The following is a 27504-nucleotide window of genomic DNA, read 5'->3' as shown; positions in this document are numbered from 1 at the left end:
ATCTTAGGCAAAATTCGCTGCTGTTAGTTAGAAACCATACCCAAGCTTTCACACTGAAAACTGCAAAGGCAGTAGAGCTAGATTTACTGTAATGCTAAGGAATACTAGATAAAAAGGAAAGTTCTCTGTGAGTGTGGCCTTTCTGATCCCCCATCACTGGGTTCAGTGCTCTGGCGGGAAGTGTTGGTTTTTTGGCTTGTGTAACAGCCTATGGTGTGTGACTGCCATCTGGAAGTTCTTTCAGGGATGGGAAGGTGCCACTATATTGCTGCCATTGTATTATTAGCATCAAACATAGTGTCTGTCACATAGGACAGGCTTAACCAAGAGTTGCTGAAAGAAAGGAAGGAAGGAGGGAGACAGCCCCTAATGCCTTTAGCACCATCTAGACTGGCTAGAAGTGGGCAGATGGCCATGGTCTAGCCTGGAGCTCCTGCTAGGCACTGAGGTGGCGGGGTGGGGTGGCCTGCACACCTGCATTTACCTGAGGCTAAGTCATCTGTCCTTCTGTCTTTATGTACAACTTTGAGATTCGTGACTTAACATCTTTTACTCATAATAGGCCCCTGATTTTATTTGCCCCAACGGTCCCTTTCATTTTTACTTGCCTGAAACCACTGGTTCCGTCCCCTCCCCTCCCCATCCCAGGCCCCGCTCGTCTCACCCCTTACACCTGTCACTGCTCCCCGAGACAGGGCCAGGAGGACGGGTTACCTGTTCGTTAAGCTGTATGACCTGCGTTTCTAAATCTTTATCAGATTTGGATGCTGAGCTGCTGGACGAAGCCCTTTTGGCTGATGAGGGACGAGAAGGTGTGGATCCTGGTTTAGATGCTGGACTGGATCTGGCCGCACCTGAAAGCAACCAGAATAAATCATGAAGACTGGCAACGTTAAAAGCGCTTTTTAGGTATATAGCAAATGGTAGAGAAAAAGAATTTACTAAAACACAGAAGAGATACTGCCAGCAACCCCTTCCCATCACAGAAGTAGCACAAATACACTTAGAAAGACTGCGCCCAATAAAACGATAGCGTCATCTCGGACGACTTACTGAGCGTTCTGAGCACGGTTTTTCCCCCTCAAGTAACATGAGATTGATGCAGTTGTCCTTTCTCCCTCTGGAGAGATGAAAGTAACAGACACAAAGGGATTTTAAGTTTTCTTTAAGAGTTAAGGTTCTTTGATGAGCTCAGAGCATCACCGTAACTGAATTTCTAACCAAGACGTTATAACAGACTAACACTTCAGGAGAAGCACCAATACAAATGTCTTTTTTTCCCTCTCTTTTAATACATTTCCTAGTTTTAGCCACTGAAAGACTCTAGGAGCCGTGACATCTCTGTAACAACAGGCACTCCTGGTGCCCAAGTCCTAGTTTCTAAATGTTATTCTGCAATAAAAGGGCTTCTTGAGATCTGGCTGACTGCAGGGTGGGGTAGGGAAAGGACAAGGTGGGCCTGGGAGGATGTGCTCAAGCATTCATGTCAAAGGACACAGGGCCCAGACTGAAGGGGCTCCCAACTGGCCACACTTGGACTGGTTGCATAGCATAAAGACTAATGGCTGTAATGCATTACAAGGCACTGAATAAATGCAAAGCTAGTTCATGATGATGGGCAGGGGAGAGGCAGAATCTAAAGATCTTTACGGAAAACCGACAGCTAGTAAATGCGCAAGAAATGCTACAACTAGAAAAGTCACACTGTTGCAACACACATAACTGATTCAGGAAAGTTCACCTATTGACTAAAACACAGAGGTTTTTGAGGAAAAAGATATTCACACGTGTCAAGATATTACCCTATAAATCACTTATAAAGGGAAAGAGATAAGCTTTCACAACAGGGAAGTCTGGGGATTTAACCAAGTTATTCAACAGCATCCCTAATAACGCTAGAAATCGGCAAAAACAAAACAAAACAAACACTGATGTCGGATCTGAACTCACCTGCCTGGAGCTCAGCTCGGGACGGGCTCTCACTCCCTAGAGCTTGATACAGACATAGGGAACAGCCTCTGCAGCCAGAACAGAAGCCACAAGGCCCATGCAATGAAGTTTACACACTTCATGCATTTAGACATTCAGGGTCATTACTGGGGCCCAGGCACTCGTGCTCTGAACAGCTCCATCTGGTGCAGGTGGTCCCACTGGCCCGGTCCTCCACAACCCACCCCCTCCGCCCCGCTCCTCTAGAAGGCTCCTGAAGGGCAGGGGCCTCGTCACACTCAGCTGTGTGACCTCAGCGCTCAGCACACGACTTGGCTGAACGTGTAACTGGGGAAGGAACAAATGTTTCAATAAACCCATGAACAAACAAGTAAAACCTGGTTACAGGGTTTCTGCTTTTACAGTTTATTTCCAAGTTTACAGTTGATCAGGATCCCTCACCTCTGCAGAAGCCCAGACAAACCCCTCGTGGACACTGCGTCCGTGCCCCGCTGGCCGGGCCCTCTGACTCCAGGCCGAGCCCAACAGGGTGAAGAGCGCAACGTGGAGACGTGCAGGGGACGCCGGGCGAGGGCGTGCTGACCTGGCAAAGAGCCTTCCCCACGGCGGCCACCATGTGACTTCAGGCCTTTTCATGAGCAATATGTCCCATGTTAATATAAACAAAGTCTAACAGAAAGCAGCTCAAAGACTGTCCAGGACCAGCTCCTCTTACTTACTGAGTAGGAGCCTCGGCCTGGACGTCCCTCCGCTGCAGGAGCTCACGATCGTGGGAGTGAGTCATTTAAGAATGCCCACATGTGGTGGCTCACAGAGAAAAAAATGTGACAATGAATGTATGTATGTTCATGTATAACTGAAACATTGTGCTCTGCACTGGAATTTGACACAACACTGTAAAATGATTATAAATCAATAAAAATGTTAAAAAAAGAAAAAAACAAAGAAAAAAGAAAAAAAAAGAAAAAAGAAAGAAAAAAAAAAGAATGCCCACAGGCGGAAGACAAATACTGTTATGTATGAAATTGAAAAAATAAAGCAAATGAATGTGTAAATACATATATATATAAAGCCCAGCCATGGCCACACTCAGCACTGAGGAACAAGGCAGTGTTCCAGACTACATGACCAGGGAGTGCGATTTGGGCTGTATTCTCTTTGCTAGAAACGCCTCCTCCCCTCCTCTGAGTGACTACGTCTAACATCCTTCAGGTCTCAGTTTAAACGTGGCTGCTCAGGGAGGCCAAAGCACCCAAGCGCCTTCCTCGCAGCACCCACCCATTGGATTGGCACAGTTATTTATTTAATGCCGACTTCTCCCTTAAGACTTAAACTCCGACGAGGCAGGAGCTGCATCTGATTTGTTTGCCATTTTATGTTCCCAAGGCCAATCACAATGCCTGATCCAGAGAAGACACTCAACAGTAAGTTTTTATAACTCAGGAGAGAACTCCTAGGAGAGGCATCTTTCTAGGGTAAAGATCCCAGGGAAAGCTCGAGGAGCTGATGCCAACAGCAAGAACCAGCAGTATCTGAAGGAAACCGAACAAAACCCACCAGCCTCCTGGAAAGAGATCTCTTACTTGGTTTCAGGTTCACCTCCCACTATTACTTAGGCCCTTTATAGACAGCATCAAGACAATAATTCAAGTGGGTAAATTCAGTCAGTAAATGGTTAACTCTGAATAGCGAGGAGCAGGGTGGTTTGTGCTGGGCTGTCAAGCCTCTGCCATGGTCATGGTCACAGTCACGTCCCTGCCTCTTCTGAAGGAAACAGCCCTGCAGAAGGGGCCTCCCTAGAGAGCAAGTGACTCCCCACCCCAGGCAGCACCCCCTAACAGGCTGGCAACTATGAGGTGGCTGGTCGCAGAACGGAGCTGGGTCCCTCAGACACAGTTGTGCTCTTGTACTCTGCCTTATCCAGTCTTGTGTAAAGTTTAAAAGAAAAACACAGGAGGAATAGAAGCTGACTGCCTGTAAAACAAGGTTCACTGATTCTATTTTCAAGACATCATCAGATGCAGCTTGGAAAAAAACTGAAATGTCTGACGTGAAGGTAAAGTAGAAGGGGTCAGGGCAAGCCCAAGCCCCACGTAAGACCAAGTTATCAGGGAAGAAAAACTACAAATAAGCAGAGGAAGCCGGCTGGGAGGGAAACGGTCACGGGAGGCGCTGGGTGGCCCAAGGCGGAGAGGCCAGAGCCACTGCGGTTACTGATGCTGTCCCAGTTCCAGCTTTTTCCTGCAGAAACACATCCCCTGCTTCTGACGGGGTCCAACTTCACAGGGTCTCCGAGTTAAATCTGTGTTTCACGGACGCTGTAAAGGTCAGTCGGGGTGCAGAGCCCCAGGTCTCTCATGCCGGCACACGTGCACGCAGCCTGGGGTCTCGGAGATGAGAGAGATGAAGGCATGGAGGATTCAGACCCGGCATCCTCTGCTGGGCGGGGCAGGGATGGTGGAGAAGCAGGGGTTTGGTCCACGCTTCATCCCCTGTACTCACCACACGGAGGATGTAGAAAAGCTTCTACACACCCCTACCTGACCCCACCAGTCACTCACAGGCTGGACAAAGAATGAAAAACAAATCTGAAAAATTTAATAGATCAATTAAATAATTAGCATGTGATATTTAAAATCAGTAGGGTTTTGAAATTCTGATTAAGCTGTTTGGAAAGGGACTGATAAAAGAGAAATAAATGTCTGACAGATGAGGATGCGAGCGGTCAACTGCACATTTTACCTTCTAATGAATAAATGCAAAGAAATGAAAGAACAGGGAAGATCTTAGTATCTTCAGAGCTTAGAAGTTTTAAAAAAACCACACAATTAAAGCTCATTTTCAAAAGAATGTAAACTGAGCTCTTTACAGCCTCAGAAGCTGCAATTTGAGATGGAAGTAATTTACCCCTTACAGCTCTCACGTGATTCGCACACACTGAGAAATACTAAATCCTAAAATACTAAAATGTATAAAGATGAAAATGAAACGTTTTGTTCACTATAGTTAATGATTTATTTCATGGTTTAGCTTTTTAGAATAAATAACAGTAGACAATATTTTATATCACATTCATTAGATAGTTAAGAACTAGGTTTTTGTGTATTTATTTAAAAAGTCTTGCTACCTTCTTTCAAAAAACCATACCCTAAGGTCTGCCCAGCTTCTGGGGTGCCTGGTATCCTTTTTTCATTCACCTGGGCTGCTATAATACGGATATTGTCAGAAAATTGTACTATTATCAGTGTCAGTAAACTTAACACCAGTATACTTTCACGTAAGCTAACATTCTTATGCCAATTTTGTCAAGTGACCAATAATGTCCTTGATAGCATCTAATCTTGGCTTTAAACATTGGGGTTCTCAATCGCTGCCCCCAAATCCACTGGTGATTTCACTTCCATGCCTTCCCACACCTCTCTGCTCGATGATACTTCCATGGAAAACATTCACATAATGGCTTTTAAAGAGAGCACAGCTACTCTGGCTGTCACACAGATACAGATATTCTTCACGCAGCTATCAAATATTTCAGGTTTTTCCTCAAGCTGCACTTGACGATGTCCTGAAAACATAATTAGGGGTAGCCCTGTTTTACAGGAGTCATTTTTCCCTCAAGCATCTCTCTCTCTCTCCCTAATTTCCCCTTTCAAAATAAAAGGAGTTTCAGAAGCAGAGGAAAACACATAAATTGTATACAAGTCCCTGTAATTCTCTGACTTTACCCATTGGATATGGACATGATTTACAACGCTAGCCTTTGAGCAGTTGTGTCTTAATTAATGCCTTTAGGATTTGGAGTATAAATATGATTCTAAGACATTTTAAACCACAGTTGTAAAAAACAAAGAGTGGCCTGATTCACTGCCTTAGTGAAGCCAGAGCATTGCTTTGTCTAACGTCAATAATGAGTAGGTTGCTTAACGCTTATGGAAAAATGCTACATTTTGGGTCTGTGAGGCCCAATGAATTCATAACAATGAAGCAAATAAAGACAGTTTATCCTTTTTTATACTTGGCTTTATAAACTTCACGGTTGGGGCTCTGATGGAATTTAGAAATTCTTCTCCCATAATCTGCTGTATTCTTCCTGCCAAAATCATAAACAGAGGAGCTAAAAATATAACATTAATACTGTTGACAAGAACCACAGAGACATTAAACACACACACACACACACACACACACACACACACACACACACACACACTCAGGAAGCAGCCACTCTCTGGTCATCCCCATCTTCCTCCCTACTTTGAGAGCATGTTCCTTCCACCACTGCCCCCGCCCCCCCACCGTCCTTCTCACTCAATTAAAAACCCCACGGGGGCTGGGGGGGTATATGAAATGGATGAAGGGGGCCAAAAGGTACAGGCTTCCAGTTATAAAGAAGTCCTGGGGATGTAATGTACAGCATAGTGACTATAGTTAATAATATTGTATTGCCAATTTGAGTTAGGAGTTTGGGATTAACGGACACACACTACTGTATATAAAGTAGATAAACAACAAGGACCTACTGTACAGCACAGGGAACTATATTCAATTTCTTGTAATAACATAATGGAAAAGAATCTGAAAAAAAATGTATATACATGTATAACTGAATTGCTTTGCTGTACACCTGAATCTTAACATTGTAAGTCAACTATACTTCAATAAAAAACAAAATTAAAAAAAAAGAGTAGAGTTTGAAAGTTCTCATCACAAGAAAAAAAAACTTGTAACTAGGTGTGGGGATGGATGTTAACTAGACTTGTAATGATCATTTCACAATATATACAAACATCGAACCATTATGTTGGACACCTGAAACTAACATGTCAGTTATATCTCAATAAAAATGAAACCAAACTCCACACAAGAGCTGAAACCTGACAGAAGCTACCTTGTACCTCCACTGATAAGTCATTTGTGGATGGACCTGACATCACTTCCTTATCCCCTCTGCTTTGGGAAAGAGATTTTATTTTTTAACTGAGATAATGAACTTAGTTAAAATAAATAAGTAAATTAGGCCACTGCTGGGGCTGGACTGCTGAAAAGAGAGAATTCCCGTAGGAAGAGGGTTTCCTAAGTGACTAAGCAGACAGCAGAGCTGTCACACAAGAGGAATGACTCACGGCTTCTACACGACTGATGATCGCTGCAAATTCACGATCTAACACTTTCCTTCAAAAATGCCTCCGTACCTCCCCTTTGTAGGTTCTGTAATCTGCTCTGCCCTGAGGGCAAAACAGAGCACCTCAGCGACCAGCATTCTGTCCAAATGGAACTCTAACAGGGGTTCTGGGATGCCCTGATTCGTGAGATCATGAAGAGGTTGGTTCTTTTACTCCCAAGTTAGTAGTTCGGAGCCCTTATGGCTTCTGTCCCACCAGTGCAGCCAGTGGCAAAATCAGGCGCTTTCTTTTTGCTGCTTCAGTGCCCACTTATAAAGTGGGCGGCTCCTCTTTTGAGCAGCTTGGGGTGGGGCTCCACACCGCCCAGCACGATCCACATTCATCTTGTGGGAATGAAGAGCCTGGATGAAACTGGGTGTCCTTCATCTTCCCAGGGAGGCAGTGGCTCGCAGCGGGGCCCTGCCAGCAGGCAGCCTGCGCAGGAACCCTGGCTCTGCTCCTGCTGAGTAGGGGGACTTCCTCTGCACCTGGGTTTCTCCATGTCCTACATGCACAGCAGCAGTGCCTGCTGCAGGGCTGGGAAGGATGCACGAGTTAATACACGGAAGGTTCCTACACAAGAGCCTGGCACGCCATACGTAAGTGTACATTCTGATCACTCAGCAAATGAGGCCTGAGTCAGCGAACGATGAGGGAGCACACAGGTCTCCCATTTGTAGGCGCTAGCAAAACAGAAACCAAACTGCTGAAATAATAATGAATTGAGACTCATTTATTTAAAGAAAATCTTCAAAACCGGGTTAAGCCCATAACCCACCAGTGGGCTCCCAGGCATCGGGCCCTCCATTCCTTGCGCTGTCTTGAAATCCAGCCTACTGTGGCTCAAGTCTCCGTGTGCCTTCTGAAATTACCCTGATTCACACACTCCTGCAGTGAATATTTACTGAACCCCTACTGTGAACCTGGCAAGCTGCAGGCAGTTGGGATAAAACAATGAATGAAACACAAAAGATGCCGGTCTTTGTGGCATTTATGTTTAACTGAAATCAGATAAACGATAACGTTAATAAATTAGTAAGTGACATAATAAACTAGAAAGTGCGTGCTATGGGAAAGAGAGACGGAGAGCAGGGTGGGGGGAAGGAGTGCCGGGGAGCGGCGGGTGACTGGCAGTTTGAAAGAAACTTCAGGGAAGGCCCGAGCATCCATCATGATCCTCTCCAGTCTCAACCCCTGGCTCAGACCCATCGGACTTTCACGAGTCCACCCAGAAGGACTGGGGTCAAAAACATCCAGTGCCCTTGGTGGCAGTCCCGCAGCAGCCCAGCAAGGACGCAAGGGGCCGAGATCCACGCCAGGCACGGGTGGGGCTCTCTCCTCACAGAAGCCGACATCTTGTCACAGCTCCACAGTTGCAGCTTCTGGGATCCCTGCAAGGGACGTGCCAGTTGCAGGAGTCACCCTGACTTCCTCCAGGCCTCTTAGGGAAAGCCAGATTTGAGCAAAGACTTAAGAGTGGTGAAGCTGGCCTTCCAGACAGCCAGGAGCAGAACATTTCAGGCAGAGGAGGCCCAGCGCAGGTGCAAAGGCCCTGCCCCATCTGCGCAGCAGCCAGGCCAGGTGCTGGGCCAAGGGGAGCCCGGGCGCCGCAGGAGGGGAGGAGGTCTGAGCGGTACTGGAGGGGGCAGGTCACGAAGGACCTCGCAGGCGACTGCCAGGGGGTCGGCCTTCACTGAGGGCAAAGGGCGGCCGGCCACAGCGGGGTCTTGAACAGAGGAGTGACAGTGACGTGATCTGATTTTGATTTTAGGAGGCTCACTCTGCCTGCTGCGTGGAGAACAGACTGGAGGAGGGGCGGAGGGGCGGTGCAGATGCATATCGGCCAGTTGAAGGCATCAAATGTCCGGCCCTTTATCACAACTTAGGTTTGGCCTCATTAACAGCAACTAAAAGACGTTCTGGGATCAACTGCATCTGCTGTTGCTTCCAAGGGGTGGGCGGAAGGAGAAGCAGACAGTGACAAGCGCTGTGAGTCAGCGGGGTCCCTCCCAGCCCACTGCTCAGGGTCATTACAGGGTGATGGCTGGCTCCATCCGGAGAGAGCCCGCCAGGGAGCAGCGCCGAAGGCCAGGGCCCAGAGCCACAGCGCCGTCCCTGACCGGCGGTCACACAGCCGAGATGGGCCGGTGGGCCTGCCTCCAGCACGCACGGCCAGCGCGAGCATTCACGAACCGAGTTACTTCTGCCCCGGTTACTGTCCCTGCTGGAGAAGATGTGCTTATTTTTAGCCATCATGTGATTCTCCAGTATTTTCCAGGCGCTGCTTGAGTCACTCTAGTTTCAGAGAATTTTTCATAGGGGAAAAAAAAATGCCGGAAAGAACTCTTCATCTTGAAATGGCTCAAATATTAAAAATTCCAACTTTCCAGGAGTGATTTGAATGTGGTATATATTTCTTTCGATAAGCGGCCTTTTCACGCCTTCCACATCCCGGTAGGAAATTAAGCGTGCTCAGAAACGCATTCAGTGCCAACCCATCACTCTCTTAGTTCAAATTCTTGTTTTCAAATTGTTCTCAGAGTGATTTCTCTCTAGAAATGGTGAGGGCTCCCTCACTCCCATGGAAACAGTGCACACCAGAACCCCAACAATAATTTAGGGGAACACTCCCTTTGCCTGTTTACTGCAGCAAGAAGGAAAGCTGGTGGTTGAAAGAGCCCCCGAAACAGAGCCAGCCCACTGAGAATGAAGACACACAGGCGTCACCATGACAACAGCATCACACCGTCACGCACCCCTGGCACACCGCGGTCCTTTAGGCAAAAAGCTTACAAACTAAGATGGCTATTTTGGGGGAACATAACTACTTAATTCCTTCACGATCTTCAGTCAGGGTCCTACTGACTCCCCTGGCAAGACCAAGCATCTTAGGTCATCGTTCCAGTGGTGGGAAGTCTGCCGTGCTCCATTAACACCATCTTACCCAGACCCCCCTGCAAAGGGAGACATCGTCTGAGGCCACAGAGCAGCTGGAGCTCAGGCAGGTGAGAACCAGAGCCGAGCGCCACTTGAGTCACCCACTGTCCTTACTCCAGGGGGCTCCCGCTCTAGGTTTCCTGCTCCCACCAACCAATGACCAAGCCAGAGACTTGTGCATCATTTATCCTTGGCTTCCCCTCTCCTTTACGTCTCATATCCCATCACCATCACGTTTTGTTGATTAAACCTCCTGAAAGTCTCTATAACCCACGTGGCCATGACCTTTGTTCAGGCCACCCTCCTCTCCTACATGGTTGGCGGCAACAGCTTCTTATCTGTCATACCTGAAACCTTTCAATGACTCTCCAAAGTCCCCATAATATAGTGTAAGCCTCTGTGAGTATAGAACTTAATTTGATCTTCACCTCCTGGTGTTCCCACCTTTGTGTGGTCCTCTCCCCTAGAGGGTGGATGGGATCTGTGATTTGCTTCTAACCAAGAACGAAGGTGATGGGATGTCACGCCCGTTATACGGAATCCCATGGGGCTCTACATATGATTCCTTTTGCCGGCGGACACACTAGAGAGGCTCCCCTTTACTGGCCTTGAAGAAGTAAACTGCCATCGCAAGCCCCCATGTTGGAGAAACCCACCTGGCAAGGAACTGCAGGTGGCCTCTGGGAACTGAGAGCCTCAGTCCTGCAGCCTTGAGGAAGCTGCCAACAACACGAGGGAGTTTTCCCCTGTTGAGCCTCTGATTAGACCACAGCCCCAGCACATACCCAGACTGCAGCCTGGTGAGATGCTAAACTAGATAACACGGCTAAACTGTGCCTCGACTTTAGAAGCTGTGACACAATACACGTGTGTTGCTTTAGGCTGCTAAGTTTGTAGGAGCTGTCTTGCAGCAACAGAACACGAATACCACCATTCTTAACCCACGATACAAGGGCCCTGGCTCGCTTGTGCACCTCACACCTCGACGTCCACACAGAACAACGTGCACTTCAGTGAGCAGAGCACCATCTCCCTTGACTTCAACATCCTGTTCTTTCCACCTGCAAAGCCCTTTTCCAGACACTTCACCTGGCTAACTTCTACTTATTCATTAAAATCTTAGTCCAACCTCCCCTTTTCCAAGAAGCCCTTCTAGAATACACAGGCCAGCTCAAGTGATCTTCCTACACACCCTGACTGCACTCACCTGATTTTAACCTTACTGTCTATGTAGTGCCAGGTTTCCCCACCAGCCTGTAACTTCCCTGGATCACGGTGTATCTCCAGAACCTCTTACAGTGCCTTAACAAGTATTTGTTGAAAGACTGAATGAATGAGAATTCAAGTAAAGCCTTCACAGGAAGGGCAAGGAATCCAACAAGCAGGAACTGTGGTTTAAGAAGTGTTCTCTGAGCTACTGTGTAATGCACTATGCTATTTTTTTTTAAAGGCGTTTTGAATTATGTTCTTTATTTAGGAATACCCATGTTAAGTACAGTGAGCTCTTCACATCTGCGGGTTCTGCATCCATGGATTCAACCAATTGTGGACTGAAAATACTTGGGGAAAAAAATTCCAGAAAGTTCCAAGCACTATGCTATTTTCTAAGCTACAGCGCAAGGGGTCTCTCAAGTGACAGACGTGATTGGAGAAAACGTCCAGAACAGCCGTGTGCTGACTTACGTACTGCATTTTCCTTGATCCAGATGGACACCATGGTGATTCAATTTAAAATCAACTCAGCAAACACTAAGACCGTCTACGTGTCACGCAGTGGGGAAACAGTGACAGAACAAGACAACTGGCCAACAGTTCCATTCACTCAATTCAAAGGGAGTCTAGAAAATTCTTCAGGTCAAAACTATCTTCTGTTCCTGCCCAACATACCAAGGGACAAAGAAAGGCACCAATCATAGAGAAAAGTGGGCTCACAGGTGATTTGTGCTATTCTGCTTATGGAAACTGAAATAAATGCTAAGTCACTGCCTTTTGAGGCCGCGCAAGCTTTACCGTGAGGCTGAGAGGTCAAGAAAGGCCATGTTATCACCATCTACAGAGAGAATTATCTGAATTGAAGGATTCAGAAATCAGAGATCCGTAATCCCACAAATCTAAGGCTCAGTTTTCTGGGCTCGATACACATTTTTGCTTCGGAGCTGAGAGGAGACCTGGGACAAGGGGCTTAACATTTCCCACGTTTGTCAATGTTTATATAATATAATGACTCTCACCCAAGAGCAAGGATGCAAGGATGAATGGGGATGTTTCTGAACTTTTAAAAATTATTGCTATTTAAAAAAATAAATGCCATTCAGATAGAACAGCATGTACTCTGCTTCAAGCCTTTACAACCCTGGAGGGCCTTCTATACCCTCTGTTCACGATGCAATTTGAATTTGGTTTGTGAATGTTTACCGCGGCTGAGTGCAGTGTGGGCAGGAGATAAGAACATAAAACGAGACCATATCCATGATACTTGAGAGAAGCAACATGATATGATGGCTGAAGAGCACTGAGCTCTGGAATCACCCAGTTCCTTATTTCAAGCGTGTGACCCTGACAAGGTACTGAACCTCTCTGTGCCTCAGTTTCCTCAACTCTAAAACAGGGCTACAGTCGGAAAGTCTACCGTTTAGGATTGTTGTGAAGCCAAATTAAGCTAATGCAGACTAAGTGTTTAGAACAATAGCTGGCATTTAGCTGACTCCCTCTACATTTGATGACTCTATTTTTAAATTTTTATCAAAGTATAGTTGATTTACAATGTTGTGTTAGTTTCAGGTGTACAGCAAAGTGATTCAATTATACATAGATATATATATATATATATTCTTTTTCAGATTCTTTTCCATTATAGGCTATTATATGATATTGACTATAGTTCCCTGTGCTATACAGTAGGTCCTTGTTGTTTATCTATTTTATATATAGTAGTGTGTATATATTAATCCCAAACTCCTAATTTATCCCTACCCTACCCACCTTCATCTTTGATAACCACAGTTTGTTTTCTATGTCTGTGAGTCTATTTATGGTTTGTAAATAAGTTCATTTATATTATTTCTTTTAAGATTCCACATATAAGTGATATTTGTCTTTCTCTGACTTATTTCACGTAATATGATAATCTGCTCTCTCTATATTTTGGATATTTCCCTTTTTCCTAACTTCATTTTTATTAAAAATTCTATTCACATTAGATTCAGATTTTAAGAGTTATATACAATAATAGCACCATAACATTTTGGAGGTTTTCATCACTAAGCTTAAAAAAATTCTGGTTTAAAAACAAAACTGTGACATATTTTGATTCCAAAAAGCCAAAATAATTAAAAGCTTTATAAAATGAATGAATAAATCATCTATCTCTAATTAAAAGCTTTGTAAAATGAATGAATAAATCATCTATCTAAGGTGCTATCTCATTAAGCAAACAAACTGGGATGGAAATGAAAATTGCATGGCTCTTCCTTGGAAGACGCCCTTGGCCTCTTCCACAGACACGGCCAGAAAATTCCTATCTGAAGCTCCTGAATGCTTCACGACTCTCTGTTCCCCTCTGTGCCCAGTATTTCCAAACTCATTCCAAACTCGGTCAGCATCCTGGAAAGGCAGAGCACTGCTCATATTTTATGCTGTGGTTTTATCAGTATTACAGGTAGGGAAACACTGTTTCAATTATTCTTTGAGGAGAAAAGTATCCCATAGCTTAGCAGTGCATCTTACATATTTCACACGACAGGTGTGTGACTGGAGGAACAAAACCACCAATACCCCTCTCCTTCCAGGGAGTAGGGGGGGTCTTCTCAGAAGTTAATTAATTGGCCCCTTATAAATTTTTTCCCCCGTTTTCTCCAGGCCTAAATGTAGCTAATGTAGCTAAGGGACCAGGTATTAACTTGTGTGCAGTTTAGCAAGAGGATGGTTTCTTAATATGAACAGGCCAAGGCCATGCAGTGCTGATACAGGGCAGGGACTGAGTGAAAGATACATTGTTCAGATAACAAGGAGAAGGGCTATCACCTAATTGAAAAGAAGTCTCTCTAATTATGGGACTGGTAAGAAAAACGCATCTTCTCCTTGTATGAGTTGACACTGCATGGTCTTTTAGAATTAACAGTTGATCCTTGAAGTAGGTATATGGGTAGCAGAATATGTGATTAGGTGACCGGGGACTGTGAGACAGCAGTATCCAGCAGGTATACACTGGGAAGTTGTAGGAATAAACAGGCATGCCTCATCTTGATGGAGAGACCATGAAGGGACAAGAAAGGTGGCGTACCCCCTACTGGGTTCTAGAAGGCCAAATGCCATTATGGACGGTTCTAGTCTGAAGAGCAGACATGTCTTGGAGTAAATGATGGCTCTGAGATGAGAGCAGTATTTGTGTTTAAAGGGTGGAGTTTCTCAAAGGTCAATGAAGGCTTGCATCTTGGCAGTTATAAGGAAAAGAAGGTCCTGTATAAAGGCACAGGCCTGAGGTCAAGGTTAGGATCCCTTGAGAGACATTTAACGTCTTGAGTACTTTTCAACTTGGACTCTAATTGAGTTAAGTCCCTGTTAAATCAAAAACATCAACACTCATCAGAGCAATACCACAAAATCCAGAGTCTCCACAACATAATATCACAATGTTTGGACACAATCCAAAATTATTCAACATATGAAGAGCCAGGAAACAAGGAAAAGATAATCAACAGATGCTAACTGTGAGATGGTCAGAATGGTGGAATCAGCAGACAAGAACTGTGCAGCAGCTCTCTTGAACGGTTCAGTATCCTCATAATAAACAAAAGGTAGGCAATCTCAACACGGAAAGAAAAAAATAAGAAAAATTACAGCTGAAGAAATACAACAGTTGAATTTTTTTCATGCTCAATAGTAGACTGGAGGTGACAGAAGAAAAAGAGGGTAAACTTGAAGATACATTAATAGAAACCATCTAAAGAAGAGAGAGAACACTGGAAAAAAATGAAGTGAGCCTCAGGGACCTGTGGGGTAACTTCCAAACCTCCAACATATGGAAAAATAGGAGAGAGAGAATGGAGCTGAAAAAAATGTTTTTAAATATCTGAAAACCTCCCAAATATGGTGAAAGACATAAACTTACAGATTTAAGAAGCTTAACGGGCTCCAAAACAAGATAAATTCAAAGAGAACCATGATTAGGCACATCACAGCCACACTGCTGAAACCCAAAGATAACGACAGTCTTGGCTGCTCCCAGAGAAAAATGACATATTACGTACAGAGGAAGGATGACTAGAATGAGCATGCATTTCTTATCTTTGGAGACCACAGTCAGTGGAACAACATCTTTAAAGGGAGGGAGGGAGGAATAAAAGATCAGTCTGAATTCTTTATCTAGGGAAATAGTCATCAAGAATGAAGATGAACAGGGAACTATTATCTTGTAATAACCTTTAGTGAAAAAGAATGTGAAAACAAATATATGTTATGTATATGCATGACTGGGACACTGTGCTGTGTCTCCTGCTGTACACCAGAAATTGACATATTGTAACTGATGATACTTCAATTAAAAAAAAAAGAATGAAGGTGAAAAAAGATATTTACAGAAAAAGGAAAACTAAAAGAATTTGTTGCCATTGCACCTGCTCTACAACAAATGCTAAAGAAAGTTCTTCAGTTTGAAGAGAAATGAAATTAGTAGGGAACTCAGATAGTCAGGAATGAATGAAGAACACTGAAATGGTAAAAATGTGAAAAACATTTTTTCTCTTTTTTTAAAAAAATACGACTATTTAAAGCGGTAGTGCCCAAAAGAAATGTAATGGGAACCATGTTAAGTCAACATTTTCTAGTAACCACATAAAAAAATCTTAAGATATTAATTTTAATATATGCAAATTAATATAATATAGGCAAATTATAATTTTTACATGTAACCAATACAAAAACTAGTAACTAGTTTTATGTTTTTTTCCCTACACCAAGTCTTCTAAATTCAGCATGCATTTTATACAGCACATTTCAATGCAGAATAAGCACATTTCGAGCATTCAAAAGCCATTATATTAGACAGTGCTGGTTTAAAACAAAAGTTGTAACACTGTCCTGTGGGGTTCATAATGTATATATGTTTATAATATAATACATATGACAATCATAACAAAGGACAGTGGAGAGAAGGGTTGCCAGGGTTTCACATTTTACATGAAGTGGTATAATATTAAGTACACTGTGAAAAGATGAGAATATATATGGTAATCTCTGGAGCAATCACTAAAAAAGTTAATGCAAAGAGGTATGGTTAAAAAGCAATAAATTAAGATAAAAATTTTAAAAATATTTAGAAAATTCAGAAGACAACAGGAAAAGGTAAACAGAGAAACACAGAACAGAGGAGATAAGCAGAAAACAAATGATAATATGGTAGATCTAAATCCAACTAAATCAGAACTTATATTAACAGTAGATCGGACACTCCAATGTCCAGAGATTATCAGAATGAATAAAAATGCAAGGCCCTATTACATGCTGTTTCTAAGAGACACATTTTAAACATAAAGATAGGTGGAAATTTACCTATCAGGGAGAACGATACACCATGCAAACAATAAGCGTAGGAAAGCTGGAGTGGCTGTATTAAAATCCGATAAAACACACATCAAGACAAAGAGTATTACCAAAGATCAAGAGGGAACCTCAAAAAATACAAAGGTCAATTCATCAGGATGATTCAACAATCATAAATATGTATGCACCTAACAGAACCCTAAATACAGGAGACAAAAATCAAGAAAATCTCAAGTTTCTTCCCTTACAGAGAAACAGGTAATTCCACAATCAGTGTTAACACTCTTTGCAGCAATTGTTAGAATCAGATAACAACAACAAAAATCGGTAAAACCATAGGTGATCTGAGTAACACCATCCACGACCTTGATCTAATTGATATTTCTAAAACACCATACAACCAACAGCTGCAGAATGCATATTCTTTTCAAGTAACACTGACCAAGACAGACCACATTCTGGGCTATTAAATCAAGATCAGAACAAGGATTAAAAAAACCCAAAAACCATAAACTGTTAAATTTCACTGCTTCTCCTAAAAGCAAACTTTTGGGGAAAGTTAAAGGAACTCTTCTTTCCCCAAAGGTGACAGGCGATGCTTACTTTACACGTTCTCAACAAATATATAAACACTGCTAAACAAATAAAATCAATAAATGTGGTCACCTTGTTAAGGTTATATGCACAGCCTTAGAGAACTCCAAATTGAAGATAATTGGGAGTATTCAAATATAGAATACAACTTTGGAAAAACACTGTTAGGATTTATTTAAATCTACATTTAGGAATTTAATTGTGATCATTCAAATACTCCATTCTCTTCTACTTCTTAGGTTGCTGCCTTTTTGAAATCATTTTTCTAGTATTTCTATTAATCTTATTTTGAGGCTAGAATGCTGAAGTCCCTAAGGAAAAGGAAAAGCTCAAAATCAATTTCCATAGCAACTCTAAATCCATCACACTATATTTGTAGATGGGAGTTTGATTTAAATACATTAATATATGTGGGTTTGCAACATGTCTAAGCTTCGGTTGCTATAGGAACTGCAACTTCAAATTTCCTTTTAAGTTTGGTAAATGCACACACATCTAAACTCATCCATCCCGACAGCCACCTCGAGTCACAGGTATGGCTCATAGCAATAAATTCACAATCATCATGACTCACGATGATAAATGCACCTAAATGTACATGTCATTATGAAAATGTGTATTTTCCCACATGCTGCTTGATGGTAGAGCAAAAGCAATTCAAGACGCAATTTCTCAGAATGTAGATAAAGACTCACCCAGCAGCCACCCACCCTTAGCGACAGCCTCTGCTCTCTGTGGAGCTTATTACAGCCCAGCTAAGTCACCCAAATATACACAAGCACCAGTGGGCTCCATGGCGTCTCCGAATTCACAGAAAAATATCTTGTATCCAGACTGAAATGGCAGGAAAATCTAGCACATTCTCACCAAGCATGTGGAGCGCATCTATTTTACACACAAGCAAATAACCTACAGTGCATGGCTAGATATAAGGAGTCTGTATGATGTAAAAACACAATTCTTTTCTTGCCCATGTAGACAGTCCTTTCTTAATGATCACTGTGGATAACCCATCCCACGATCACTTTTTCCACCCTAACATGGCCACAGCGTGCTCTGGGGCTCCCACGGACAGCTCTTCATGAATTAGAGACAGGACATGCAAATTAGGTTTAATAGTAGCTTAAGGCAGTACTTGGAGAGAGATCAAGCCACGCAAAATGAACCAAATATTCCAAAGCTAAAATGAGAAAAATGATTACAAGACCATCGTCTGTTTTCGATTATACCAGTTATTGCTTGTTTCTACCAATGCCGCTAACTAAGAGACGCCCAAGGCTCAGAGGTGAAGACAGAAATGAGTCTGCATGTTACAGTGAGATCACTGACGGAGATGTGTGAGGTTCCCACAGAGCTGACTCTCACCTCCTGAGGCACTTTAACGTGTCAAATTTTGAATGAACAAAGTCAGACTTACATATGATAAGCATCACCTTAAATGGTTCAGACCAGAGGTGGAAAGGCCAGTTTAGAGACTAAAAAATAGTTCATGGGGGAGATGATTAAAAACAGTAAATTGAAGAAAAAAATAATCAGAAGGGAACTCTGAGTGTATTAATTAGTACATGCCAGTGTCACACAGATCGTGACGGCTACTGAGAGGCACAGAGCCATTTGCTAAAATAATAAAGAGCTCAGGCTGCTGGGCTATTTATATGAGGTTTTGATAAGTTTTTTTGGCTCTTCTTTTACTGATGCTCATACTTTTTATTGCTATCAGTGTATTCCTTTCCATAACAGGGTACGTGCTGAGAAACGATATCCCCATGTTTGTTGTAATTATGTCCAAATTAAGAAAGAGCAAATAAAGGGGATCAAGAAATACAAATTTTCAGTTAAAACAAATTAGTCACGGGGATGTAAAGTACAGCAGGGGGAATATACTAAATAGTACTGTATCAACTCTGTAAGGTGCCGGTGGTAACTAGACTTACTGTGATGATTTCGCAATGTATAGAAGTGCTGAATCCATGATCCAGCAATCCCACTCCTGGGCATGTATCAGAGGGAACTCTAACTTGAAAAGATACATGCACCCCCATGTTCACAGCAGCACTATTTACAATAGCCAAGACATGGAAGCAACCTAAATGTCCGTCGACAGATGACTGGATAAAGAAGATGTGGTGTAGTTATACAAAATGGAATGTTACTTAGCCATTAAAAAAAAGAAGAATAAAATAATGCCATTTGCAACAACATGGGTGGACCTGGAGATTGTCATACTAAGTGAAGTAAGCCAGAAAGAGAAAGAAAAATACCATATGTTATGACTTACATGTGGAATCTTAAAAAAAAAAAAAAGACACAAATGAACTTATTTACAAAACAGAAACAGACTCACAGACATAGTAAACAAACATGTTTACCAGGGAGGAAGAAGGGGTGGGAAGGGATAAACTGGGAATTTGAGATTTGCAGATACTAACTACTATATATAAAATAGATAAACAACAAGGTCCTACTGTTTAGCACAGGGAACTATATTCAATACCTTGTAATAGCCTATAATGAAAAAGAATATGAAAAGGAATATATATATACACACACACAAATGAATCACTATTCTGTACACCAGAAATGAACATATTATAAATCAACTATACTTCTGTTAAAAAAGGAAATGCCAAATCAATATGTTGCACAGCTGAAACTAACAGAATGTATGTCAGACATACAATGTATATAATTATAAATGTATTATAATATATGCAAGACAGCAATTGAAAAAAAACAGAAAAATATAAATAAATAAATTAAATAAATAAGAAAGAGCAAATAGATTTTGGATAAGAATTCTAGGCACTCTTCCTCATGTTAAGAATACAGTGCATGAATTTTATAGCACAGATTTTACACCTGTTCTGACTTTCAGATGACATTTTGGTTTACATTTTCTTGGCTGTATTCCCAAGTGTTAGATACATGACCTCTAGAAAAAAATGAAGTCTCACTGTATATTTATAGGAGCTTTCTCCTATTATAGCTTTTAAAACAATGTTCTACATGTGATGTATACCTTCCTATAACTTTTTTCACAGCACAGTTTTACTGTCCCACAATGTTCACAAGTCAGAACATATTTCATACAAAAGGGTATGGCCGGTTTGACTCCTGAAAATATCCCTTCTTCTTGATGACGACCAATGAAGCAAACGTGGTCAAGACCAGGAACACAAGCCTTAGGAATACTGCCTTCCGGAGCATTAAAACCCAAATTTATCATCTGCTGACTTTAATGTGTTTCCTGAGCTTTGTCACCCGAGAGGTTAAGCTCTGGAAACAATATATTTCTCATCCGGGTTCACAGACATTCTATCAAAATGGCACAAGTTTCTCTGTGGCTTCTGTGAAAGACAGATGAGGGAATTCCTGGAACACGAGGCCAAGGCGGTGTAATGACAGTTCAGTTTGGGGGAGCAGAATTGTCGGTGCTGATTTAAGGACACGTTATGACTATGGAAGAAAGCTGTTCTGAGGCCTGTGCGATTCCACTGCAGAAAACTTGAAAAGGGGGCAGCTGGGTTTCCAGATCAGTCCGTACATCATTAAGGGCTATGGAAACAGACCTTCAGGGGAGAGGTGCCAGCCACCCTTGGTTTTCTCATCCTCTGGTCCCCCCACTCATCTGACCACCGACTCCCCAACCTGGGAGAAACACACCGCCCCTCCTCTCTGTCCTAGTCTGAGAATAATGACAGTTTCTGACAAAAGTTGAAGGCCAATTTGAACTGCCATACATTTTTGTTCCCCAGACTCCTCGTGGCTTAATTTTTACCCAACCTCTTCCCGGCACTTCTGTGCCAAAGCAGTCAGCAGTCCCTTTCGTCTCTCCCCCTCTCCCCATGCCTTTGACCCTGTCTCCTCTCCAGCTTCAGGGTCATGCTCCACCAGTTTTCCCCTCCCTTTCCCTATTTTCAATGATTCCTTTCTCAGGGACCTGTCTTCCCATCTTCCAAACCTGCACATGGTGCCTCGTCCTAAAAGCAAACAAAATCCAGTCAAGGACTAGCCCATTCTCCTCCCAGTCTTACTGCCTGGAGCTGCTGTCGGCTTCTTCCCGACATGGACAAAACCTTTTTATTTTCCTCCCCTTTTTTCCTGACTGATTGGTTGAAGGTGAATCTCCTCTCCCATGTCCCTTTCGCATCTGCCGTGTCTGCCCTGGTTAAGCTGCCGCAGTCTAGGTGTGCCGTTCAACAGACCCGTTCTCTAAAGGACTAGCCGTCACCTCCCAGGAGGCAGGTTTCTTCGGCCAATTTTCCTGTTTGATCCCCCCCCCCCCCACAATTACTATTCAGTGCTGTTGGTGATTCCTCTTTTCTAGAAATGCCCTACTGTTTGTTCTCTGATGTTGAACTTTCCTGATTTTTTCCCTGATGTTCCTTCTAAGCTTCCTCTTTTCCCCTCTTGCCTCTTAAATGTATGTGTTCCCAAAGAACTGTGCTGAGTCTGTTTCACTGACGCTTATTTATGCTATGGCTTCAGAGTCGGATTTTGAAGCTGTCTCAATCTCCTTCCTCCCATTCCTCAACCCACTCTTGGCCCCATCATTCCACTGAGTGACCCCCAAGTTGAAAAATCCAAAGGACTCTTCCAGCCCTCCTTTTTCTTGACTTCTCAGCAGATTTAACTGTGGACCGTTCTGCTCCATTCCTCTCGATTCCCTGATACATCACTCCTGCATGTCTTTCCATCTTTCTGGCATCTTCCTTGCTCCTAGGCAAGTCCTTCCTTTTCTGCCCAAATAGTAAACGTTCAAGCTCCTCAGAGACTCTGTCTTCCCACTCAGAACTCGCTTCCAGCCTCAATCACCTGGATATGGAAGACTCCCAAATGCTGACCTCCCACCGACACTTCGAGTTCCAGACACATGTACGCACTGTTCAGTATCAGTCCTGTAATAACCATTTCTAATCATTCTGATCGGAGGTTGGGCATACATAAGGAATTGGTATTATTTACACAACTAAGGTTATTAATTTAACAAGCATGGAACACTAGTTTTTAGAACAGAAACAAACGGTTTCCAAGGATTTCACTGTTCTAACTGTCCAGTACCACAGCTGGTGTTTATAATAATGACCTTCATTTTACAAGAACACATTCTGCTTGGTAAAGTCTGTTTTTTATGGCAAGAACATTTATATTTTAGAAAGATTTTTATCCAAAATAGTTAAAAAATTTTTTCTTAAGTTTTTGGTATTTATTCACAATGATGTAACCTTTGGACAAAATTGGATAAGTGAGGTCCTGCTGAATGTCCCACAAAAATTGGCACTGCCTGTACAGGAGACCGGATGGATATTTCCTGAATTTCCTTTGAAGGATTACAGATGATGATCCCTATTTAAGAGTGTAAATCGGTTCATATTCTACTCTGTACTGCCAGCCATCAAGCAGTAAAAATATTTCGCTCAGAATTTCAGCAGACTACTTGAAATTTGTCAGAAAAAAATACAAAAAAAGAGATCTATCCCTCAAGTATTATTTTAACATACAGCTTCATATATGATATAAAGTGGACGGCTCTACCTTTTTAACAGTTTAAATCCTGATCATTAGACTTTTAACAGATGGGTCACTGCTGGGAAGATAAATGTGGTCAGACAGACAACAATAAAAATCGTCCAGAGGCTTTACAATGCTGACTGCTGGGAAGAATCCATCAAACACAGTAAAACACAGGAGGGCCTAAGCCGTTTTCTACAATGACAGTGACTTGAGGATTTCACGCACCTGCGGTGGGGGAGTTTGCGTGGTGAGATTTCTTGGGCAGGTTGAAGATCTGTTCGCCGGGGTCGGGAGGAGGAATTGCATCTTGCCCTTGTCGTGCTTCTACGGGGTCATACTCCTTCCCGTCGTAGTTAGCATCGTAGAACTTCTTAAACCACTGAATAAAATCCAGGTTGTCCTGGAAACGCCCCTTCACTAGCTTCTCCACTGGAATTACCTGCGATGTAAAAGCAGCGTGTGAGGCACCACCCCCAGGTGTGTTTGCGTTTAATACCACTGAAGCGCTCCCCAAATCTACTTCCTGCGTGTCTGTAGTTCACGCCGCCTGGCCTCTCCCCCAGCATCTTAGCCAGGGTATTCTAGAATTCATGTATTTTTCAATATAACAGAAAAATTAAATTAAAACATTGTAGTTGGTTCTCTTAGACTATTTAATACTTTTAATACAAAGCAAGTAATACCCTCAGCTGTCAAGAGGGAGGCTGACCCTCTTCATAGAATTTTTTTTTTCATAGAATGTTTATTGCCAAAGCACCCTCCCTTAAAAACATGGATCTGGGATGCCGTGCTGTTTCAAGAGTGATGGGTTTTCCTTATTTCTTTGTAACACTCAGTCCAGTTACACTGGGATAAGCTCTTAAAAGGACTGTAGCCACTAGAGACTGTGAATGAATAAAGACTTAAAACCAACGCAAACACATACTAATCTAACGGTTCATATGAAACAAAATGGGCTTTTTTACAATGTAGAGACCAGCATAAAAACACCTAACCACAGCACAGGGCCCGGCAGCTCATGGGCTGCACAAAACTGGTGTGCCGTGGGGTGTGGAGGAAGGGAAACGGAGTCTGATTAGGGGAGTCACAGAAGGCATTCAGGTGGAGGGCGCGCTGGGCATCAACTTCTGAGCCGAGAATCTCATAACCTTTCCTCCTGGCAGCCTAAAGAGCCAGTCGGCGTTCCCTTTAGAGGTCTTTTCATCGTACTAAATATTTTCATGTTTTCTGATTTGCAAGTTTGGTTTCTGCTGATATTGTTTCAGAAAGCGCCTTCTTAGAGCAGACGGCCCCTTGATTCACATGCCGCTATACTCTGCCTTCTGCCAAACGTGAAAGTTTGTAAACAGTTTTAGATGAGGATGCTACATTAGCCGATCAAAGCAGGCACTTCCTTCTGCTGACTTCATTTTGCATCCCGTATCAAAAGGAAAGTTCCAGGGTCCTAAGTTCAAAATCTTAAATGACAAGAAAATCATCTGCCCAGAAGCTTCCCACGTGCTGTCACAGGCTATAACAAACATGAACAGGGACCACTTTCTCTATACCAGGACCTTTGGGTAGAATTATCGCATATTAAGCTAGAGAGGCCAACAAAGGTCACCAAGGTCAGTGTCCCTCCAGTACCAGAATTTTATCTTCAACATTTCTAACAATGGCTAACCCACTCCCTGTGTGCATACTTCTATGGAGATATGGAGCCCCCGACTTGGTTACACAGCAAGTTCTATCAGTAAACTTACGAATGGATGTTTCTTTTCTTTTTGATGTAGAAGCGTGTATAGAGAAATGATATAGAAACATACAGAGAAGTGATGTGGCTCTTAAGCAAAGGGAACCTACACAGCCCTGGTTCTGGATAAATAAGGAAGGAGCCGACTGGAAATTAACCACAGCAGAGGACATAAAGTTGAAAAGGATCAAAAGGTTAAAATGTTAAAGAGAACACGTTTCGAAATAAAAATCCTGAGAAAGTGAGCAGCCAAGAGTTTTTTAATATTTTGATGAGAATGCTTTGATTTAGGAAGATATTAATTGCATTACATTAAAAAAATATATACAGTTCAGCACACCTCTCTTTTTCTTTAACCTCTATATATATAACCCAATATTTATTTTTTTTATTTCCATGGCTTATTTATTGCTACTATTAATGCAAAGAAAAGTATTCCATTTCTCCCTTGCTTGTTTTTCTCTTTTCTCCTATTCAAAATGCATTTCTTTTCAACATATCTCCTTCAAGAGCTATATCCTAAATAAAGACTATGAATTTATTATGTATTTTAAGAGCAGGAAACATGCAGAGACTGAATGGGCTTCAGCAATAGTCCTTTATGGAGGGAAAAAAGGACTCTAGTCTAACTCCATCTGTATCACTCTAGGACAAAATTATAAAATTCAAGGGAGGGAAAAGAACATTTTACAGACACCAAGTGAGAATCTGAGTGTATACACTGGACACTGACACGCAGTCCCTCATTTTAACTTCATAACCACAAGGAAGGGGGTTTTAGTCCCATTTTACAGATGAGTAAACGCAGACTCGAAGAATTTAAATAACTTGTACAAGTCATAATGCTGGGATTCAAACCCATGCCATTTCTAATGTAATACACCATTTCTTCAAATAAACAAAACACACAAAGAACCACAGTGGCATCTGGCAAACAAAAATTTCCCAGCTGTAATGCTAATATGGAATAACAACATTTTAACATTCATCATTTCTGTTAGTTTTTAGTCCAATGGCTACAAGTTTAGAAAACTCATTAAATAAAAACCTCATCCAAATATGGGAAGCGAGGGTTGATGCTTTATACTATGTATAGAACCCAACCTACTGTGGCGATAACCAGATATATCCCATTGATAACGTTTTTGGATTTTTTGTATTTCTGCATGAAAACAGTTTTAAGCAAAGACAACACATTTCATGGAGGTAGAAGCTAGTCTCCTACCTTATCCACGTTCATTCGCTTAAACGACGCTTGCAGAAGCTTAAAGTTGTGAATATACTCGTGCTCCAACTTTGCTTGAAATTTTACTTTCTTCAAACTGATGCAGCCTGGAAAGAGCATGTCCATGAACTGGCAGTAGGCGGCTCCTGGAAAGAGACAAGAACAGGGATGGTGTTGAGTGTGGCTGCACCACGTGCGGCTGAGGATTGCCTGCTGGGCAGGAGGGAGCTCTCAGCCCTCAGCCCTCCTGGCCACGTGTGCTCCCCTCCTCAGCGCATTTACACCTCCTTGTCCAGCAGGGCTGGGCGCTGGAGGGCAAGGACAGTGCCTCCATGCAGTTCCTGCCACATCGCCATCCCTAACCACTGTAGGACTGACACTGTTCACCAGAGCATCACCAGATTCCACGAACAATGAACAGAACTTCATTCTTTAACACCAAGGAAATCAGGGTGAGAACAACTCTTCTTAACTTCTAGCAGAAAAAAAAAGGAACACATTTTCCTTTCCATTGAGCTGCTTCCCGCTCCAAATCATTAAAACATTAAGAGAAAAAGAGCAGAAAATGTCAACATGAGAAAACTACAAAAGTTCTCATGAAATATGGAGCTCAAAAAAAAAAAAACCACGTATGCCGCCCAAGCTGTTTTATATCCATCTTGCAAAATGACTTAGGTGAAACTAACTAAACTTTCTATTACCAAAAACAGTTCTATACCAATTTAATTCCAGTCCAGAGCAATGGGGTTCCTATATTAACGTGAAGGCTGGAGACATGGAGGTTCTGAAACTTATGGAAGTTCAGAGCCATGCCATTTATGACTGAGAAATAAAAATAACAGAAATGTTCAATGAGTTCCCCAAGGAAATGGTCATAGGAAAGGGACATTATTAGTTAAATCTTTCATACACACACACACACACACATATGTGTGTGTGTGTGTGTATGTGTGTGAGGAACTCTTACATCATGACAATTTCAACTAGAAAACCCCAGAAAGATCATACATACTGATTCATATCTTCTTAATAGTAAAGACTAAAGGCATTTAGAAAAAGAAACTTAAAACCAGAATAATTTTCCTTTGACAAGGAAGAAAAGCAATTCAGTGGTAAGACTGGGAACAAAAGGCCATTTTTGTGTTCTCTTTCCTTCTTCGCGTCTTCATACCTCTCGGTCTGTTTCTGTAATGTGCCAATGACATGCCTTTCTGAACATAGAGGGCTCCCCTCCGTTCTTACGGTATCAAGTGGTATCTGTGAGAAATCTTTCATTCCATTCAGACGACCCACCTTTACATATGAAGAACCCACTCGGTCCTTATGTCAAATAGATGTCGAGCATCCTTGACTGAGATAGGAACCCAAAAGAGGGAAGATATCAAGGAGGTAAGGGCTGCTAGAACAGGAAATGGTGGGGCAACTCACTGTTTGTAGGGAAGAGCATAAAGTGATGAAATACAGGCCACAATAAATATCACCCCCAGACTCTTGGCATCTACGATGCTTCCCTTAGATGCCAATACCCTGAGTACAAACTGGTACTTTTGCAGTCAAGCAGATGGGTTCTCTTAAAAACAAGACAAAATAAAGCACACCAAAACAAAAAACACTGGGGGAGGTAAGAGAAGCATCATGATCCTGGGGTGGGGGGTGCATTCTCATAGTCATCCAATTATTCAGACCCTCCTTTTGAAGTGCTACCAGTCGGCACCAATTCTAACAGCCACTTCATATTATTTTTTTTTTTTAAAGATGGGAGTGTCTAAACACAACTGTCTCATCACCTGCTCTCAAGAGTTACTTTCACTTTTGCAATGTTTAGCATAAAATTTAATTATGCAGACACT

At 42.5% G+C, this 27504-nt stretch overlaps 1 protein-coding gene and 1 long non-coding RNA gene across 4 annotated transcripts in view; one reads left to right on the top strand and one right to left on the bottom strand.

The window, feature by feature from the left end:
* Positions 1–2937, top strand: part of LOC105062800 (uncharacterized) — a 64375-nt gene extending 61438 nt beyond the window's left edge. The window contains exon 4 of the long non-coding RNA XR_012502048.1: positions 759–2937. This is a non-coding gene — a long non-coding RNA (uncharacterized LOC105062800). The remainder of the gene's footprint in view (positions 1–758) is intronic.
* Positions 1–27504, bottom strand: part of MAPRE2 (microtubule associated protein RP/EB family member 2) — a 137450-nt gene that overhangs the window by 10452 nt on the left and 99494 nt on the right. For all 3 annotated transcript variants that reach the window (XM_010947189.3, XM_010947188.3, XM_010947187.3), the window contains 3 exons: positions 25655–25800; positions 22923–23136; positions 715–854 (listed from right to left, as the gene is read on the bottom strand). In XM_010947189.3, the coding sequence (XP_010945491.1) occupies positions 715–854; positions 22923–23136; positions 25655–25800 (500 nt within the window). The remainder of the gene's footprint in view (positions 1–714; positions 855–22922; positions 23137–25654; positions 25801–27504) is intronic.

The sequence above is a fragment of the Camelus bactrianus genome, chromosome 24 (genome assembly GCF_048773025.1).
Source record: "Camelus bactrianus isolate YW-2024 breed Bactrian camel chromosome 24, ASM4877302v1, whole genome shotgun sequence".
Lineage (NCBI taxonomy): Eukaryota > Metazoa > Chordata > Mammalia > Artiodactyla > Camelidae > Camelus > Camelus bactrianus.
This window is presented reverse-complemented; position numbering and strand designations above follow the sequence as displayed.